Source organism: Lampetra fluviatilis, chromosome 35 (assembly GCF_964198595.1).
Source record: "Lampetra fluviatilis chromosome 35, kcLamFluv1.1, whole genome shotgun sequence".
NCBI classification, from domain to species: domain Eukaryota; kingdom Metazoa; phylum Chordata; class Hyperoartia; order Petromyzontiformes; family Petromyzontidae; genus Lampetra; species Lampetra fluviatilis.
Genome location: NC_136309.1, coordinates 10,607,834 through 10,626,400, shown reverse-complemented (window position 1 = coordinate 10,626,400; position 18,567 = coordinate 10,607,834). Strand labels below are relative to the sequence as shown.

Sequence of the window (18,567 nt, the reverse complement as noted above, 5' to 3'; positions counted from 1 at the left end):
CAGAAGCCCTTGTGCAAGGCACCAAGTCTGCATTAACCACACGCAGTACCTGTGGTGAACACGCCCTGTGCCCTGGAAAGGGCGCTAAATAAATCTGAAATAGAATAGAATGCCAGAAAGGGTAAAATCTAGTCTTGTTTTTTTTGCATAAAATTAGATTTTTAAAAATGCACAAAATTTGATATTTTTTTGTTCTTTTAAAGCCACAATTGCATTGCAGATTGATTCAGCACTGCTACCAATTATCAATGTCTGGCCAGCATGAAAGAGTAGGCCAATTACCCCATAGATCCACCTCCAGTGGAGGCCCCTCTGCCAGCAGTGGCGTGAACAAGAAATTTAAGGGTTGCGCCTTTACCTTTGACTAATCGGGAAACAAACGTTCTTAAAAGCTTTTGTCTGCTTCAGTCTCAAACCAATAATTAAATTATGTTAATGTGTACAACCTACAGATAAGTGACCATTAGATTATAATAATCATGATCGTAAAAATTACATTTTGCTTGACAGGAAAGGCGCTTTTCCGTCATATTCGTGCGACGTATTAGCAATGAGCATTGTCATAAGAGTCCGTATTGTCTGCATAAATATTTACCTAAGCGTGATACAAAGTTTTTGTAAGCACCGCTTCCGCTCGGTGACATTTGTCACTGATGGGAAACTGTGGGGCGAGTGATGGGCACTGACGGGGGAGGCCAACGCAGCCCGATATAGCTCACGTCACCATTTGTGTTGGCACATCTATTGTTCTCGTGCCACTGGATGTGGCGTCAAGTGGCAGAGTGCAGCTCTCTCTCGCTCACAAAAGTCTCTGGCGCCAACCTCGCCACCGTTTCATGGGAAGTTAAAGTTGGACAGTCGCCACGCTTGCGAGACGCAGCATGGGGCCGGCTCGCCTAACAGCAGTAATTCAATCTTCACTGCAATCGGTAATCGTGCCATAATTATAGAGCAAAGGCGGTCACCACGGAAGGCGCTGCTGCGTTTCACAGACGCAGTCTGCAGTAGTTTCACAGCAGTGGGCGATGTTGCCCTGTGTGTGTAGTACCGATTGAGTAATTTGTGCCGCAGTGGCGAGATGTTAACTATCTCGCCTGGTATACAGGAGGTCGTGGGTTCGATACAGACTCGACGCCTACTGCTGTATATTTGGAGTTTGCGTGTTCTCCCCGTGGTCGGGTGGATTTTTCTTCGAGTCCTCCGTAATTAAGAACCATGCTTTTAGGACTATTTGGCTGCTATAAAATTCCACGTGATGAACCACTTCATTGAGCTTTTATTTGTGGTCAGGTCCCTTCTGAAAAAGGGCTACACAGCTCAGTGTTTTGTTAATTTGGAGTTAATCTTTCAGATTACGGACCGTGACAATGTATGTCCTGCCCGATTAAAATGACACGAGGCATCCTTAACATGCACCATGAATAAGACGGCACGTATTTTACGGTTAATGAGCCTGCAGTGATAACCAGGGGCAGCCCTGCCCTGGTTTGAACCACAACCTTCCGCAACGAGTGGTGAAGGTGCTGACGCTAGGCAATGTTTATATTGTTGAGGATGCAGTCGCTTGTTCAGGCACCTACCGAGATTGTGCATCAGGAGTATAGTTGCCTTGGTGTAGGTCTCTTACTTAGATAATCTCAGGGCTAAATTTCAGACGGTCTCTGTCGGTTCTGTGACCCGGAAAATATTTACACACCCAGCGGACCACGTCCAGTGTCCATCTCACTATGGCTGTCGCTACTCGGCACATGCTGCCAGTGACCCATAAAATATTGAGAAATGTATCCCAGACGATGTTGCATATAAAACTCTCCTAAGGATATAAGCCAATCAGCATCAATTACCTATGGTGGTTGTGTCAGTGCAACCAGTGGAAGGGCAGCTCCTATTGTTGGTTTGGAAGCAACTCATATATTTAGCCAGAACAATTGACTTGGGATAACAAGATTGAAAGCATCTAGTGAACATATTCTTAGGTTTTTTCGGTAAAGTCACGTAGGTAAAAAATTAAAATTAATAAAAGTAAAATAAAATCACGACGTTTCGGAGGCCTCCGTCTTCAGGTGGAACCGTCACAGCACGATTGCTGTATCAAGATATTTTTATTTATTTATTTTACTTTTATTAATTTTAATTTTAATTTTTTACCTACGTGACTTTACCGAAAAAACCTAAGAATATGATTCCTTGCAGTCACAAAAGCTTAAAATCTAGAATCATCTAGTGAACACACAGAAGGATAAATATCCACCAAGGGAAGAGACAAAGCAAGGGGTTGGGGTCAGGGTTCGGACCGCTGGCGATGCTCTGTCAACCGCCGTTTTGTTGTCTCACGTGACGCATTTCGCCTTTTGCCAGGAACGAGCACAACGACTCCTCCCTCATGCAGGACATCTCCAAGATCTCCTCGTGGCAGGGCGCCAAGACGTGAGTGCGAATGTCGGGCGGGCGGTGCGCACAACCACGCCGGCGAGCGTCACGCGAGCGCAACGCCCGCTCCGTGTCCTCGAAGCTGCAGAACGTGGCACAACCGACTGCCGCATTACACCACGGTGAAACTTAAACTCCACCAGATTAAGATGGCACGTTTACGCGCGGCGGTGCATGCCGCGCCAACTTACAACGTGCGTGGATAAACGTTCCTGAATTAATCCGGGGTGCAGTCTACCATGGGGGCAGGCGACAAAGCCTATGCGTGAGTGAGCTACATCGGAATACGCGTTGCGTACGCTTCGCGTAGCGATGCAGCAAACACGAGCGAGAGAAAGGAGAGAACGGGAACCTCCCCCGTCGAGGTGTTGATAGCACAACAAATCACCGAAGAGAGATCCGTTGACTCGGGATTAGAGTGACCATGGGAACCCACCATACCCCCGGATATCCCAAAAACACAAAACCCTAATCCACCCCGACCCTTGGCCTCGAGGAGTAGGACGGCAGGAATCACTCACCGACACGCGTGTCCCCCCCCCCACCTCCGGCACCCCCCTGAGGACACGGATTCCCCTCTAAGCCTCGGGAAACCCGGAGAGGTCAAAAAGCGAGGGCGTTTTTGAGAACCCAGCCCTCGTGCCCTGCGGAGCGAGCCCGCACTGGGCCCCCAAGGGAGCTCCGAGGGGAGAGAGGGACCGGAAGTTTCCACTCCCAATCCGCTTAGCTGCTGCCAGTGCTGCGGAGAGCGATCTTAACTTTGCTATTCTCCTCCAGGGCCTGGTAAAGCTGAGAGCAAGGGCAGAATACAGTTAACGGATCCACGCGTGCACGGGGAAAAACATCTATAGATGGGGAAAAAAATGGACTCAAGCGAGCGTCGAAAGGCAGTAACGTGACCTAAAACAAAACATGGCCACGTATGCATCGCGATCAAAGATATAAAAAACAAGCTACTTTTGTGTGTAATAACTTAACAAACACCGTAACCCAGTGACCACGTTGTCACCAATCCTTTGCCATAACGGAACTGCTAACAGCTCTGATTGAAGCAATGCGCATTGTTAAATCTTATTTTAATTCAGTGTGTATGTTTAACTGGGAATAACCGTTGCCATTGTTGATAGTGCACGTGTGTCCATGTGCTAAAATCACACCTCCGCGGAATTATTTTTTTGAAACATTTTCTATGCAGTGGATTTTAATTTATCATTGCATCTTAACCAAGCGGCACCAGTCAGGTGGAACCAGTCAGGTGACACGTGCGCAATGTTGCGTCACCCCTCTTGCGCAGTGATTTTCACGAATTTCCAGAGGGGGGGCCACTTTCGCCGATAAGACATCGTCAGTGTGAGGGCCGCCACACGTTTGCCACCATTGGGGTTTGACTGCAGCACGATGATAATGGGGGGGGTGGGGGTGTTTTCACATTTTGTGTATTGTTGGGGGCTGCACGTCAGGGGCCGCACAAAAGGCCAGTGAAGAACACTGCCTCAAGTGATGTCTATCAGAGGCAGCATTTTGCAAAAAGAAAATAAGCTTAAGCGGAAAATGTTGTGGAAGATGTGATAATATCCAGAACAAATATAATAACCCTTATCTGTGTTTGTTCTCGAGTGAGTGGGCCAACGGCTCGGTCACCCATTACAAACGTCGAGCGTCCCGTGGCTGAGCGTCAACACTGTGGATGCTTAATAAAGACACACCGGACCTACAGGAGATTAGGGCACGGCTATAACGTAAATATTGTTCCCCCAAAATCACACAGGGCATCACGCTCGCAAACGATTTAGCCCGACCCCCACATTTCGACGCGTTCTCAGAAACTCAACATTTGATTCACGTAGTTTGTTTTTGTTGTATAACATTTACATTACGGTGAATGTAACGCCCCTGTTGGCTGCAGAAGTTATGGCCACGTAACTTCGTGCAACTCTTGCAGCACCAACAAAGCAGCTTGACATCCAACGTTGGTGCGAGCAACAACCAGAGCAGCTGAGCCACCAAAAAGGTCGTAATTATTACTTAATGGGGATGGGATGTGGTTCGGCAAACGAGGAGGTAAAACCCTGAAGCACCGCTAATGGCCGATGGGGGAGGGCGCCACAATTAGACGCAAACTTGTTGTGAGTCCCCAGCCCAGACTTCAAACGCGACGCGCCGCTACGAAGCTGTCCACCGTTCCCCCTGAGGCTCGGGAAAACAAGAGCGCACGCACGTCTGCTGTGTCTCAGATTGAGCAAGAAAGTTGTCAAGAAGCTGAAGCGATTGAGTTTCACCGAGGGACTCATAAAGCCAAAGCAAGAGGCCGACTTCCTGGGCCTTCTCAACCTCCCCGTGCGGGTGAGTGCATTTCCAGCGGAATATTTTCCAGGGCCACCCCCAGTCCTTAACCCTCCCAATCCCCCCCCCGTCCCCCTCCCCCCCACCGTCCCCACACTCCTCACCAAACCCCATGCCTGAACAGCTCCAGGTGAAACATAGCCCTGGTGACCACCGTAAACAACGCAAGAGTAGTATGTCACCACCACCACCACCAACACCACGTGTAGGTGACACCGCTGTACCCGCGCCCCACTGGGTGTGCGGCGCTGAAGCCAAGTAGAGGGTGGCGGTGGCTCTACATCGGGTGGCCACGGTACAGACCCCGATGGTAAAGGTCTTCATCATGGGATTGCTTGAAGCTACACGAACTACGACGTCTCCCGGTACGACATCTCCCGGTGCAGAAGTAGAAATCCACCAGTTCAGATGTCACGCGAAAATGCTGCTGGCGGTGGCCAGGTATTTAACTGAGGCTGCCAGGTTCACGGTTCAGTGCGCAAACCGTAGTTCATTACACACCGCAGATTTACCCACCGTCGCCGCTACTTCCCCTCCCAGAGACGTCCTCCACACGTTTGTCACACACACACTCGTCCCACTGCTGCAAAGGCGGTCACCACGAAGGCGCTGCTATGTTTCACAGACACAGTGTGCAGTAGTTTCACAGCAGTGGGGGATGTCGCCCTGTGCGTGGAGTCCCGATTGAGGCATTTGCGCCGCGGTGGCGAGACGTTAACTCCCTCGCCTGGTCTGCTCGAGTTTTGTCTCTCTTCCCGTGAGCTTCTATTCTGCGCCTCTTCTCTCATCACATGCACCGTCCCTGTATCTCGTTCCGCTGCCTCCTGCCATCCCCACCCCTTCCTCGGGCTCCCTCTGCTCCTTCTGTCTTCCACCAGTGGCATCTCCACAGCTCTTCTCATTGTGTCATCTCTGCCTCTTCTCAACACGCGCCCAAGCCGAGTCTCACCCCCTCCCCTCACTGACCACAAGACAATGTACGTATGTATGATTGTTGATCTTCTTTTGCAACGTACAAAGCTAACCATGTAAGGACAACAACATTACCCCCCCCCCCCCACCACTTCTCCTGCTGTGCCTCCCAACGTCCATCTCGATATTCCCATCTCCGCCCTTCCAAGCGCTCGCTTTTCCTTCCTCCACGGCAGTGCCCTCGTCCCTGGCGTCTGTGTGACCCACTGTGCCCCGCACCCCGCCCCACTCCCACCCTGCCCGGCAGGACCTCGGCGCCCCGTACCACGCTGGCACCTACCGGCTGCTGCCACGCTCCAGCCGCTCCCACGTGACGGGAGAGTGCCGCCTGCACAGCGCCTTCCTCACCTGCCAGGTGCGTGCAGCGAAGCGCCAGAGGGATTTTGTCGCAACGACGTTCGGGGGCGGTGACATGGCCAAATCACAAGTGGCCCGAGGAGATCAAAACCTGCAGCAACCCCTCCCCCCTCGTTTCCTGCGCTGTTTGTAGACGCGGTGGTTAAACGTGGCGTGTGTCACACACCGTGACAAGCCACACGGCTTACCCCGTATTCTTGTGCAAGGAAATTGAGTTTTCAGGTTCATACGGTGTACCTGTCAACCCATACGGTTTACCCGTATTCTCGTACAAATTGTCTATTTGATTGTGTTTCTCTCCTTGTGATGGGACTTTGTAGGATTAAAGTTGAGATTTATAAGGACACGGGATGACCAATAAGGTCTGAATTGGTCCGTAATAAGGTAGGGGCATTGATAAGGGGTTAACAGGTATCTAGATGGATGAATTAATCCGCTTGCTGTACTGCCATCTCCTGGCTACCGCACAACGCAACGGGTTTAGAAGTCGCGAAAATCTGTGACTCAGCGGCCCATCCCTCCAGAGGCCTGGATAACGGGGCCAGCACCACCGCACCCAACAGAGAGCCGTCCCGTGGGACATTAACAGCAGTGGTCTTCCTACGGCGATCCTGGATCACTGCCATGGGAATGAGGAATTTCCACCAATGGTTTAAGGCAGCCGATCGAAATGAGTGCCGCCCCAATGCTCATTAGAGCGTGGAGACAAATTGACGCATCGGCCAGTCATCTCAGTCAGTCGACCCATGGCACCTGGGTCTGTCCCCGTGACCTCCTGCCAGCGGGCGTTCGACACTTCACGTGGCCTTAACGTGCACCTAGCCTGGCACACGCGCCGGGGTGACGTCACCACCACATAGCGGCGAACGGCGGTTGTTGTTGTTGGTCCCAATGCGTGGGAAGTGACAGCGGCTGTTTTGTTGGCTGCAACAGAGGGACAGCGCGCTGAGCCGGGAAGGGCTCGAGAGGGGCGCGTACGAGCACCTGCTGAACGAGTTTGTGGAGTACGAGCACAGCCTCACGGTGAGCGGTCTGCGTGCCTGCGTGCCTTGCGTGCGTGTGACTGGCCGATTCGACCCTTCTTCTTGTCGTAGTCGTCATCATCGTCGTCTCTCACCACCCCCCACCCCCCTTTTTGTAATTCGTCTCTGCCCCGTACGTAGCCATTGCGACAACAAGAGCGGCACAGAGCAGCATCGCAAGTCGTGCGCGTCCTTGTTGACAGAACTCGTCCATTGGGAACTTACAAGGCTGGCTGGACTTAGGGGTGGGGAAAGAGTGGCGGGGGGGGGGGGCGTAAGTGGCTGACATGTGGGGGTGTCGTGTTGCCAAGATGTTAACTACCTCGCCTGGTGTGCAGGAGGTCGTGGGTCTGATCCCGACCCTGACGCCTGCTGTATATTTGCATCATCGTGCGGTTCGCGATTGTAACATCGTGCCTGCTGGGCATGGTGGGTTTACTTGCAAGTTGCGGTTCGTCAGACGTCATCATGCAAAAGCACATGTTATGTATTTGTCAACAAAAAAGTCTCACTCAGTAAGAATGGGGTTTTGGATGTTTGGCAAATAATGTGAGATTTCTTTTGTTGCGGGAGGAATTCAGAATGGTTGTATAAAACCCACACAGAGACAACACTGGGACCCATCATACGCGGGCCAGAGAGACACTTGCTGTACTGTCTCTTGTATGCATGTGTGTTGAACTTCTTTCGCACCGTATGTAGCCAACCGTGTTAATCGCAGGGGCGGGGGAAAGACAACAATCTAAACACTAAAGAGAGACTTCTGCCTTTTTGGTGGGTTTTTCACTCGATATTATGTAATAATGTTAGTATTGTGCTTGTTTACCCGGGAAAGACTCACTGAGTCTATCGCAGTAAGACGCGATGCTGCAGTGCGTAATTCCAAACGAGTACAGATAGTCCCCGACTTACGATATTTCGGTCTTACGATGGCGATAGCGATATGACAAAATTGTAAAATATTTTAAATTTCGCGCGGCAGGCAAACGCAGAAGCGTACGAGGTACGATCTTGGTGAGTACAGGACAATATGATACGTTGCGATACGTTCGATGCATGTATGATACGTAGCTTTAGCGATTTCATTTTAGGGTTACCACGATACGATATGTTCAATGCATGTTAAAAGTTTTTTTTATAGCAGATAGGATTGCTTCCTGAAAAAACTTTCTATTAAATTGCAGTTCACGTAAGTAAGCTAAGAATTTACCTTTTTTTTACTTAAAATTTTAATGTGCAATACAGTATTGTAATTAATAAATACATACAGTATATAGTGTATACAGTACGGTACTGTCAATTGCTCTGTTTTACTAAATTATCACCATTCTTTAAGACTCCTGGGTAGGCTAGGCCATCTTCGACTTACAATATGTTTAACTTACGATGGGGTCGTCGTAACGCATCTCCATCGTAAGTAGAGGACTACTTGTAGTTTGCAGTTATTTTTTCCGGCATTGGGATATTTGAACAAAACCAGTTGTAATTGTGTGGTTTTTTTACTTTGGGTGCAAACTGGAGAACGCGGTGGAAACTCGTGCGTGACAGGGGAAGAGAACATACTTTTTTGTGTTTAGTTTGATGTCCTTCTCCCGTACCTCCGATTAGCACGGTTGGCTACGTACGGTGCGAAGGAAGTTTAACATATATACATACAACCGCCATGTAGAAAGATGCCTGAGTTGTTAAATGAACCCAGGCCCTTCTTGATGTGAGGCAGGAGTTGTTACCGCTGCGCTACCCTGCCACCCACGGACGATGGCCTCCACGTCTCTGTGCCTCGCCCGAGCCTGCCACCGCACATATTGCGCCTGTGTAGGCGTATGGGAAATATCACTGTTTACAATATCACTGTTTAAAATTGAGGGATAAGCAGGTGGTGAAATATGACACAAAATATCGATTCACCGATGAAAATCCACGTTTTACGCTCAGAATTGCACGCATCAAATTGCATGCGCGCAAACCCTCCTGCTTACGATCAGAAAACAAAATGCGAATAAACCGTACCATTAACACGGGGTGAACGAGATAGAATTGATTGAAACCGCAATTTCGAATCGTGCCAATTCAAAGATATCGCTGGGGTCTGGGGCAGGGAGCGCCGTTACTTCCCAGCAGAATGCGCGTAGGGAATCGGAAATAATTCAGCACAAGCTCTCAGTCTATACTCATTACACGAAGCTTTGGATCTCTTGTCAAAACGGCTTCATGGGTTCCTCATGATCGGCTACTCAGCCCAAGAAGTTTATATAATATTTAGTTTTGTTTTCGTGCAAGAAAAACACTTAAAATATACATTTAACACGCTACTGTATTTACTTTGAACCACAGAAAGGCTCCATCTGATGAAGTCTGGTGAGCGCATTGTGTACATTTAAAATCCCATTGATACGCTGTCTTGAGTTGGCAACATTCAGCAACATCAACAAACAGGTGAAGGGCTTTGTCTAAACAATCTCTAGAATGTGAAGTCAAGGGCGGACGCACGGCACGTGTTTTCACGGAAGGTGACTTGGCCATGGCAAAAACCTTGACACTCTCATCCAGTAGACATCCTCGTCGTGTGGAAACCAGATACACCACCAGAAGCACCTTTTTTAATGTTTTTCACCTCAGACGTAAAGGTTATTTCGCCATGGCAAAAAGCTTGACACTCTAATCCAGCAGACATCCTAATCGTGTGGAAACCAGATACGCCACCAGAAACACCTTTTAAAAATAAAAAAGTGTTTTTCGTCTCGGATGTAAAAAAAAAACCCCGCGTCGGACGACGTGTGGCGACGGCCGCTAAGCGAAACGACGCGACGACATTTCCCTTTGCACGCCGCGTTGCCCTGCACAAACAAAGCGGCCGGCTCCCCCACCGGCTCTTAAGTAAAATATTTGTAACATCTGTGGCGCCCCGCGGTCTTCGGTGGAGGATGATGTCGCGCCGGCCGGCCCACTACTATTCCTAGACTCAATTTAAACCCAGGGGAGCAATCCGTAGTGGGGGGCATTGTTTTTTTTCGCGTTATTTTGTAAAAAAAAAAATGTATCCCTCCCCGCCGCCACCTGTACGCGTTTCTCTGGCCTTGTGAAGTAACAGGGCACGTTTAAAAGTGTTTGTGTTATGCTGTGGTCGGTTAGTGGCCAAACCTGGATCGCGAACAATGGAAAAACCCGGCTATCACCGCTCTGAACCGTTTGCAGGCCGGTGCTGTCGTAACCCTCTGGGCTAGACTGCCACAGGGAGATGAATCAGGAAAGTTGTCATCGATTAGCAGAGAGACCTTGTCGTGATCGTCGTCTTCATCATCAGCGATGGCCCATCCCTCGCAGTATTGCAATGTCACTGTCTGTCCAGCTCTTGCCCGTGAGCTGATCTAATCGCTTCATTTCCGCAGTGGTCATCTTCCCGGGCGTGTTCCCTATAACTCGGTGTCCTAATTAAAACAAAAAATAGGGCACTAAGGCACAGCTCTTTAAAGTCAACAGTGTGATTTCCAAAAATTCAGCAAAAAAAATATTGGCTTTATGTATTTCTATTAATTTTTGCTTTGGCATATTATTTAAATACATTTTAAACTTATTAATTTTATTTTCAAATCTATCTTTGTATTTGTTTAGATTTTGAGCAGGAAAACCACAGTGGCTTCCAAGATGCTTGGGGCCACCAAAGATGCAAAATCATGTAATTGGACAGGCACATAGAGTTAGGAGCTATGGTTTTCAAACTGGTGGTGTCAATGAAGGTGCGTCACAGAGATTAAGAGAAGAATAGCCCTGGCAAAATGTATATTTCAGCAAATGGGATCTGGATTGAAAAAGAATAAATTATTAATGGCAACAAGAATTATAATACTACAGTGTAACATGCGCAGGTCTGTTCTCCGATGCAGATGTGAAGCTGGATGATTACAAAGACCCCACAGAGCAAACTAGAAGCAAGAGAAATGTGGTTATTAACTTAACAAGGATGTTAAAGATTTCATGGACAGACAAGATGAGTCACGTGTACTACGTAGAGCAGGTAAAAAGAGAAAATTAATAAGAATAATTAGAGAAAGGCTCGCTAGATTTTGTGGACATGTAATGAGAAAACAAGAGGCTGAATGTGATGTTTTCACTGGGAACATTACAGGCGCCACAAGAAGCCGCGGAAGACAGCGAGTTAAGTGACGCCATGAGCAGTTTGAACAACTGGATGCAACTGGGAGGATCTACTGGAAAGTTCCAGAGTAATATCATGGAAAGAGATAAATAGAACAAAGGCCATAAAAGGGAACCTTAAGGAATTTTGGGCAACTGACAAATGAGATATTTAACGGTGATAAAGGAAACGAAATGAAAAAAAATACATTGCGAAAAATAAAATAAAACAAAACAAAAATTATTTGTTGTTTTATTTTATTTTTTTACCTACGTGACTTTACCGAAAAAACTAAGGAGTATGGATTCCTGCAATCACGAAAGCTTCAAGTCACGATTGTGAATATAGTATGAGAGCGAGAGGCGCCAGAAAAAGTTAGGTACGGGTGCAAGTGGGCTGTGTTTTGGTTGAGCAGGGAATTATAGAGGGTGGGGGGGAGTGAAGGGAGGGAACCGAGCTGTGTAGATGAACAGAAAGGAGATTCCATGAAACGTGGAGAAGCAATGCTGACAACACTTTTGTGCCAAACAATATTTTAGCAAATGGAAATTTTACTCGGAGTAAAAAGAGACTTGTAAGGCTAAGGGAGGCAGTGAGAGGGACTAAGTGGACCTTTAGGATAAAGAAAGCTCAGTGATATTTAGCCATTACATTTACGTTAGACAATGAAAATAATAAATTAGCCTTACCAATTATTATTTTTATCTAGCTTGAGTATAGTAACGTGAATTTTCTCGATTGTTTTTACTTGCTAGCAACATCATTTGTTATTGGTTTAATGTATTTCAATAAAAGCCTGGTGCAGAGCACAAACCGCGATGCATTGAGGGGTTTACAGAAACTCCGTGGACAGAAGTCCCGAACTCTGTGCTCCTGGGGTTAGAGGAGGAAGGAGATTGGGCAGGGAACAACATGATTTTAATATATAAAGTATATTTTAATCTATCTAAACATTATTTTAAAGAAATGATTGGCAATGTAAAAAAAAAAGTTAGGATTCAAAAAATGTAGAAACAATATTTTTTTAAACATCTGGAAACGTTCCAACAATCATGTTCCACTAAAACCGAGCTTGGCAATTGTTCTCCCGTGAGTTGGGGTGAGATGACAATTGTTGCTCTGAGCCACTATTCTGTAGATTCCACGTGCGTATGATTGGTGTGTGTGTGATGGGTTTGTGATGTGTGTGTGTGATGTGTGTGATGTGTGTGTGATGGGTGTGTGTGTGTTATGCCGTGGTTCTCCGAACAGAGTGGGCTGTGGTCGGGTGAGCTGGGAGAAGATGCCATGGCAGTGCTTTCCCAACATGCAACGCAGGTTGACCTTTCACCCCTGGAGCAGGCCATCATGTAAGTTATTCTTCAGGCAATTTATCCATTTTAAATTAGCTATCATCTGTGTTTCCCAATGTGCTGGCACCACCATTTAACACATTGAAGGCTTTCGCGACCAGTATTATTCATAATAACGTTTTTTTGGGTGACATTGCGTAAATATAAATGTGTCGTTAAACCCGCCACCACCCGACACAGTCAATTAGCAAGGTTTGTCACGTAAACAGAACGTGCCAATTAGTTACTACTTCAGCACACCGGTGTGTTGGAGGGTAAACCCACAACATTTACAATTTGAGTACGATGTTTTGCTGGTGATTAAAACCAGCTTCGTCAGAATATTTCACCGGCAAAATGTCGCGATTAAATTGTAACCCTTTCGTTTTACTCTCCAACACACCGTTGTGTTTACATAGTAACTAATTGGCATGTTCTGTTAACGTGACAGCTTACTAATTGGCTGTGTCAGGTGGTGGCGGGTTAATGACACATTTATATTTAGGCGATCCAACCGCAAAAAAACACTTTGTTATGAATGGCACCGCAATCATTTAAAAACAAACAAAAAAATCCTCATGGCGTTTCCCAATTGACCCGAGCGCTCCCCTCTGTCGCGACGGTCTCTCTCACCCCAAGGTGGTGGTTTGTGTACAGCGACCACCACAGCAGCAGCCCCATGTTGCCCGATTGCCTGATGCAGCTGCTCAAAACCCTGGAGGAGAAGTGGACGCTGTCGGAACAAGGTCGCAGCAGGCTGCTACCGGACCAGGTAACGACAGCGGAATGAGCGGCATGGGGGTGAAACGGAGGACATGCAGTAGACGAGATATCGACGGGATTTACCGTAGACCAGTGGTTCTCAACTGGGGGTACCTCGGATTGTCCAAGGGGGGTACGTGAGGTGATTTATAAATGTGTGAAATTATATCATACATGAGAGTTATCGGTGAATAACCATGTATGAACTGCCAATATAAAATAACTATGATAAAAAAATATATGAATCCATATGGTAACCTATAACGATATAAAAGACTTTTCTAAACATTGTAAACAATGCGGGTTTCCAAGAGTAGCCAGCGAGCGTGAACACATTACAACGAGCCTGCAAAGCGTCCATTGATTTTGCAGTTACTCGTTAGTACGCCTCACAAAATACATTTATTTCTCAGAACCATGGTTGAGTCAGGCAAGGGGCTACTCGGTTGAAACAAAATTCAACAAGGGGGGGTAACAGGAGCCAACAAAATGGTTGAGAAACACTGATTTAAACGATGGCTAACCCTGGCTGTTGCGTGTCTGCCTTCACAGGGACCGCGGCTCCAAGACAGCTTCGCGAAGCTCATCTCGCAGAACCTGTGTGCGCTCCGAGAGCTGCACGGCAACTTCCCCCTCACAGACCCCGCGTCGCTGCCAAGTCTGCGCGACCTCCTGAGGTTCTTTTGTGTTTCTTTGTTTTGGTGTTTCCCCAATTTATATTTATTTTCTCACAAAGTGTTTCCATCCGAGGCCAATCGCTCAGGGCCAACAATGCCTGTTTGCCACTTGGCAAAGCTTTGCGGCTCTCTGGCACAGCGGCGGTACAATCTTTGGGCTATTCCAAACAGCACGTCCACATCCGCTGTTAGAAAAATGTTATTTTGTCTGGAGGGCCCCGGAGAGCTAACATTACCGAACGTGTGCAGAGTTTGATGGCTTCAAACTGTCACTGATGACCGAACAAAAAAACACCAAAAGGTCTTTTCCATCACATTCACCCATTAGTCCAGGGGCTAAGCGCTGGACAGGGGCCTCCATTTAATTCCTCGCGCCAGGAGGAATGCCAACCACGTTACCCCACTGCAAGCGACGCCCATAACCACAGCTATTTACTATTTTATTTTACCAGGTAAGGCCCACCGAGCTATATAGCTCTTTTTCAGATGTGACCTGGCTGTCACAAATGATAATCCAATTCAGCGGCTTATCGTGTGGAAATTTAGAGCAGTCAAATGTGGAGGGTAAAAACTGGAGGACGCGGAGAAAAATCAACACGGCCACGGGGAGAGAGACACGCAAACTCCAAATGTACGGGATCGAACTCACGAACCCCTGTAAACCAGGCAAGGTAATTAACATCTCACGACTGCGGCGCCCAAATTGGTGTGTGATGTATGATAGTAGTTTTTTTTTATATTGGTGTGCATCTTTGTTTACCCTTAGGTTCCTGATACATCTGTTTGGATCTCCGCTGTATGAAAAGGAGCCCAGGCAGCTTGGAGAGCCGCACGGAGAGCTACAGGCCACCGTGGGGACAGCCCTGGAGGTACAAGGCGCGTAGTTAAACACCCGCGTTAGCCAGGGGCGTTGACTGGGATACAGCCCAGCTGGTGTAGCGGCTGGGCACACATTTTATTAATCTTTCTGATATGAAGAAAGCCAATTGCCAGAAATATTGCCGTATAAAAGTACATATTATATATATCTTCCTGTATTGTGAAGTGTTCATGATGAATGTTAGAACCTAATTCTAGATTTGAAGCTTTCGTGACTGCAATGATTCATATTCTTAGGTTTTTTCGGTAAAGTCACGTAGGTAAAAAACATTAAAAAGTAAAATAAAATAAAATAAAAATCACGACGTTTCGGAGGCAACACAAGATTCCGTCTTCAGGTGGTACCGTCACAGCTACGACAGCTGTATCAAGTAAATTTACTTGTAAATTTAAAATTTACTTGATACAGCTGTCGTGGCTGTGACGGTACCACCTGAAGACGGAAGCTTGTGTTGCCTCCGAAACGTCGTGATTTTTATTTTATTTTACTTTTTAATGTTTTTTACCTACGTGACTTTACCGAAAAAACCTAAGAATATGAAAAATGTTAGAACCGGCGAGGTGATTCAGTGGTAGAGTGAGCTGCTCACAAATGGTAAGTTCCAACTTCAAATCCTGGTTGATGATTGACTCAGACCATCATCCCTCTCGGGTCAATAAAAATAACTGCCACTTTGTTGGTAAGTCAATATTGCTTGTCCTCTGGATGGACTTGTCCCTACCATAGTAATGCAGAATTTGCACCCGTGACTTCAGGCTTTGAGCAGCAAATCACTGTGACTACCCGCGAGCGTGTTGAGTTTTTGTTGGTTGTGCTTCTGCACCACTGCCAACGCAGCATCACAAGAACAACAACAACCTAATGTTCAATCTTGCACCTGTCCAACCGGGCTTCCAATCCAACTCCATCACTACTCAGCCAGGACACGAAAACAGCCCATTGAGGCAAACGTGTAAACACGGGCTTGTGTGCAAGCGTGCTTTGGTAATGCAGCCCATCACATATATATGTATGTTGAACGTCTTTCGTACTGTACGTAGCCAACCGTGGCTAATCGGTTGGTGGCAAGTTCAGAGCGGCTGTCAGATGGAAACGCCGTTTCCTGCCATAAAGTCATTTCCACTCCTCGGCCACGACTGCCAACGGATGAGCACCGCCCAATGCCTATTTGAGCTCTAAGAATGAGTGCGTCGACTTGTTTTTGCCCCCGACATCGGCCAAGACAATTTGGTTGACTTATCTTGAAACTCATGAAGCGACTTGTCTGAACGTTTCATTCTCAATTAAGTTGTACAGTTTTGCTACGCGCAAAGTGCCACCAAATGGTTTAGAATCACAGACGTGAGCACGGTAGTTCCATTAACACAACAGTGCGATGTAATAATATAGTGCTGTTATGAAACCGTGTCATCCAGCGCTGCATGTACGGCAATTTAATTACAGCGCCTGCATTGAATAGACGCTGACAAATTGGGATGGCAACACACAAAGGTTCTGTACATCCTAAGCAATAATTTTGCTGCAGAATATATCACCGTAATCACCTGGCTCTAAACACTTTCTTCTGCTTGATAGATTTTTTGTTTAACGAGTTGCTCAGATGTTTGTAATTGAGCTGTCTTCACACCGATAATACAACGATTTCCCACACCTCCGATCAACACGGTTCGCTACGTACGGTGAGAAAGAAGGCCAACATACAATCAGACGTACATTGATTGTCACGTATGTTTAGTTTCATATTATAACCACAAACCATGGCGGCAGCAGCAGATGTGGATGCTTGAGACACAAACGGAAAATTTAAAAACTCTCCGATGTGCGACTGTGGTGGTCATCCAGAACACAACCACGAAACACTTTTTAAGACTCGATGCCCGATTCACAAATACGGAGGAGGATGAGGCGGCATCATCACGCGATGATGCACCACTCGGCTACTCCTGACGCAATCATCTGGCTCAACCACTTCATTGTAAAACTATAGCTGCTGCTCTATCTCAGCATCAGCCATCGAACAAAGACGATCGCCGCATCGCGCGCTTTCAGACGCGCTTCTGCGGCCGTCTGGAACGCTCTTCTATACTATATTAGGAAGCAACTGGAGCTATGCACTGTTAAATATACATTGGAATCTCATTTCTTTCCAATTGCTTTTTGTGTTGAGTTTGCTTTCCTTCCTCCGTATCTACAATTAGCATGGATGGCTACTTACGGCGCAAAATAAGTTCAACATATTTCACTTAAAATGTGGCTGTGCAAGTGCCTTCATTCACTGTTGATACGGGCAAACATCCATGGCTTTTATTTACAAACCGGTAACAATTTTGAACTAATGGTATTAAAGCAGCGCGTTGCTTTGTGTGCTGTGCTGCGATCAGGAAGCGTCTGAACTCTGGTACAACAAGAAGAAAGAGCCGTTCCATGCACTGGAGGTAAAAAATAAAACTGATTAAGATATTATCAGGCCACCTCCATACAAACTATTTAACGTGTAACGAATGTAGTTACATATATGCAGTATGAGTAAAACTCAAGAATAAAAAAAATCGAATGTATCTTTATTATAATATAATAAAATACACCGTGGGCCCTGTTAAAACCCAAGCCTTCTTTAGCTGCATAACAACTGCAATCCCATATTTGGGCCTTGAAAGGTAAAAGCCCTGCTGGCGGAATATATTATTTGGGTTGCGTTTGGAAACGTAAATTGAAACGGTTCAAGAAAATTAAGAACTTCATTTGTGTTGTTATGACAGGCTGTATTCTCGCTAAGGTGGTGAGACGTTAACTGCCTCGCCTGGTAGAGAGAAGGTCGTGAGCTCGATCACGACCACGACGCCTGTAATTTAGATTTTGCATGTTCTCCCCGCGGCTGTGAGGATTTTTGTTCGGGTCCTCCGGTTTTGCCCTCCACATTTAGAATCAATGTGCGTTTAGAGTATTTGGCTGCTATACATTTCCACATGATAAGCCACTTCGTTGAGCTATCATTTCTGATAGCCAGGTCGCTTCTGAAAAAAAAGAGCTATTCAGCTCAGTGGGCCTTACCTGGCAAAATTTAAATAGTTTAAGTTTAGTTTAAAGTGGCGGCGTTGTTGTGATGGCTTGCGCAGGGAGCCCAGGAGCAGGTGCTGGCCTACACTCGGCTGTGCGAGATCATCTGGACAGAGCTCAAGGAGAACGTGCCCAAGTACAGCCACGCCTTCGTCAGGTGGGCTCCCCGTCGACGCCGCTACACCGCACGGCAACACGAAATGTTCATGAACGGTGGCAAAGGTGCAGCTGTGCGCTTGCTTGCCATAGCAGCCAAATGCACAGGTTGATTCTAAATGGAGGGAAAAAACCCGGAGGACCCGGAGGAAAATTCACGCAACCACAGGAAGAACATGCAAACTCTAAATATACAGGCATCATCAGGGTCAAGATCGAACCCCGCAATCCTGTATACCAGGTGAGGTAGTTAACATTTGCCACTGTGTCGAGATCTTGAGAGCCGCGCTCGAGAGGGTTATGGCCTTTCTTCCACACTGATCAGATGTCTTGGAAACGGTGGAAGCACCCACACTTAAACCCGACATGCGAGACCTGCCGATGAACTGTCTGTGCTCTTCCTATTTATATTGTTGGGTGGACAGAGTCGGCGAGATCTTAGAAA

The 18,567-nt window shown here is 47.0% G+C and overlaps 1 protein-coding gene across 1 annotated transcript in view; it reads left to right on the top strand.

Moving 5' to 3' along the window:
• The window catches only part of LOC144944611 (BAI1-associated protein 3-like), a 48,638-nt gene that overhangs the window by 9,412 nt on the left and 20,659 nt on the right, over nt 1–18,567 (top strand). Inside the window, exons 7-16 of the mRNA XM_078872926.1 lie at nt 2,359–2,427; nt 4,665–4,773; nt 5,993–6,100; nt 7,036–7,125; nt 12,511–12,608; nt 13,230–13,362; nt 13,905–14,029; nt 14,796–14,898; nt 17,291–17,344; nt 18,026–18,123. Of these exons, the coding sequence (XP_078729052.1) occupies nt 2,359–2,427; nt 4,665–4,773; nt 5,993–6,100; nt 7,036–7,125; nt 12,511–12,608; nt 13,230–13,362; nt 13,905–14,029; nt 14,796–14,898; nt 17,291–17,344; nt 18,026–18,123 (987 nt within the window). The remainder of the gene's footprint in view (nt 1–2,358; nt 2,428–4,664; nt 4,774–5,992; nt 6,101–7,035; nt 7,126–12,510; nt 12,609–13,229; nt 13,363–13,904; nt 14,030–14,795; nt 14,899–17,290; nt 17,345–18,025; nt 18,124–18,567) is intronic.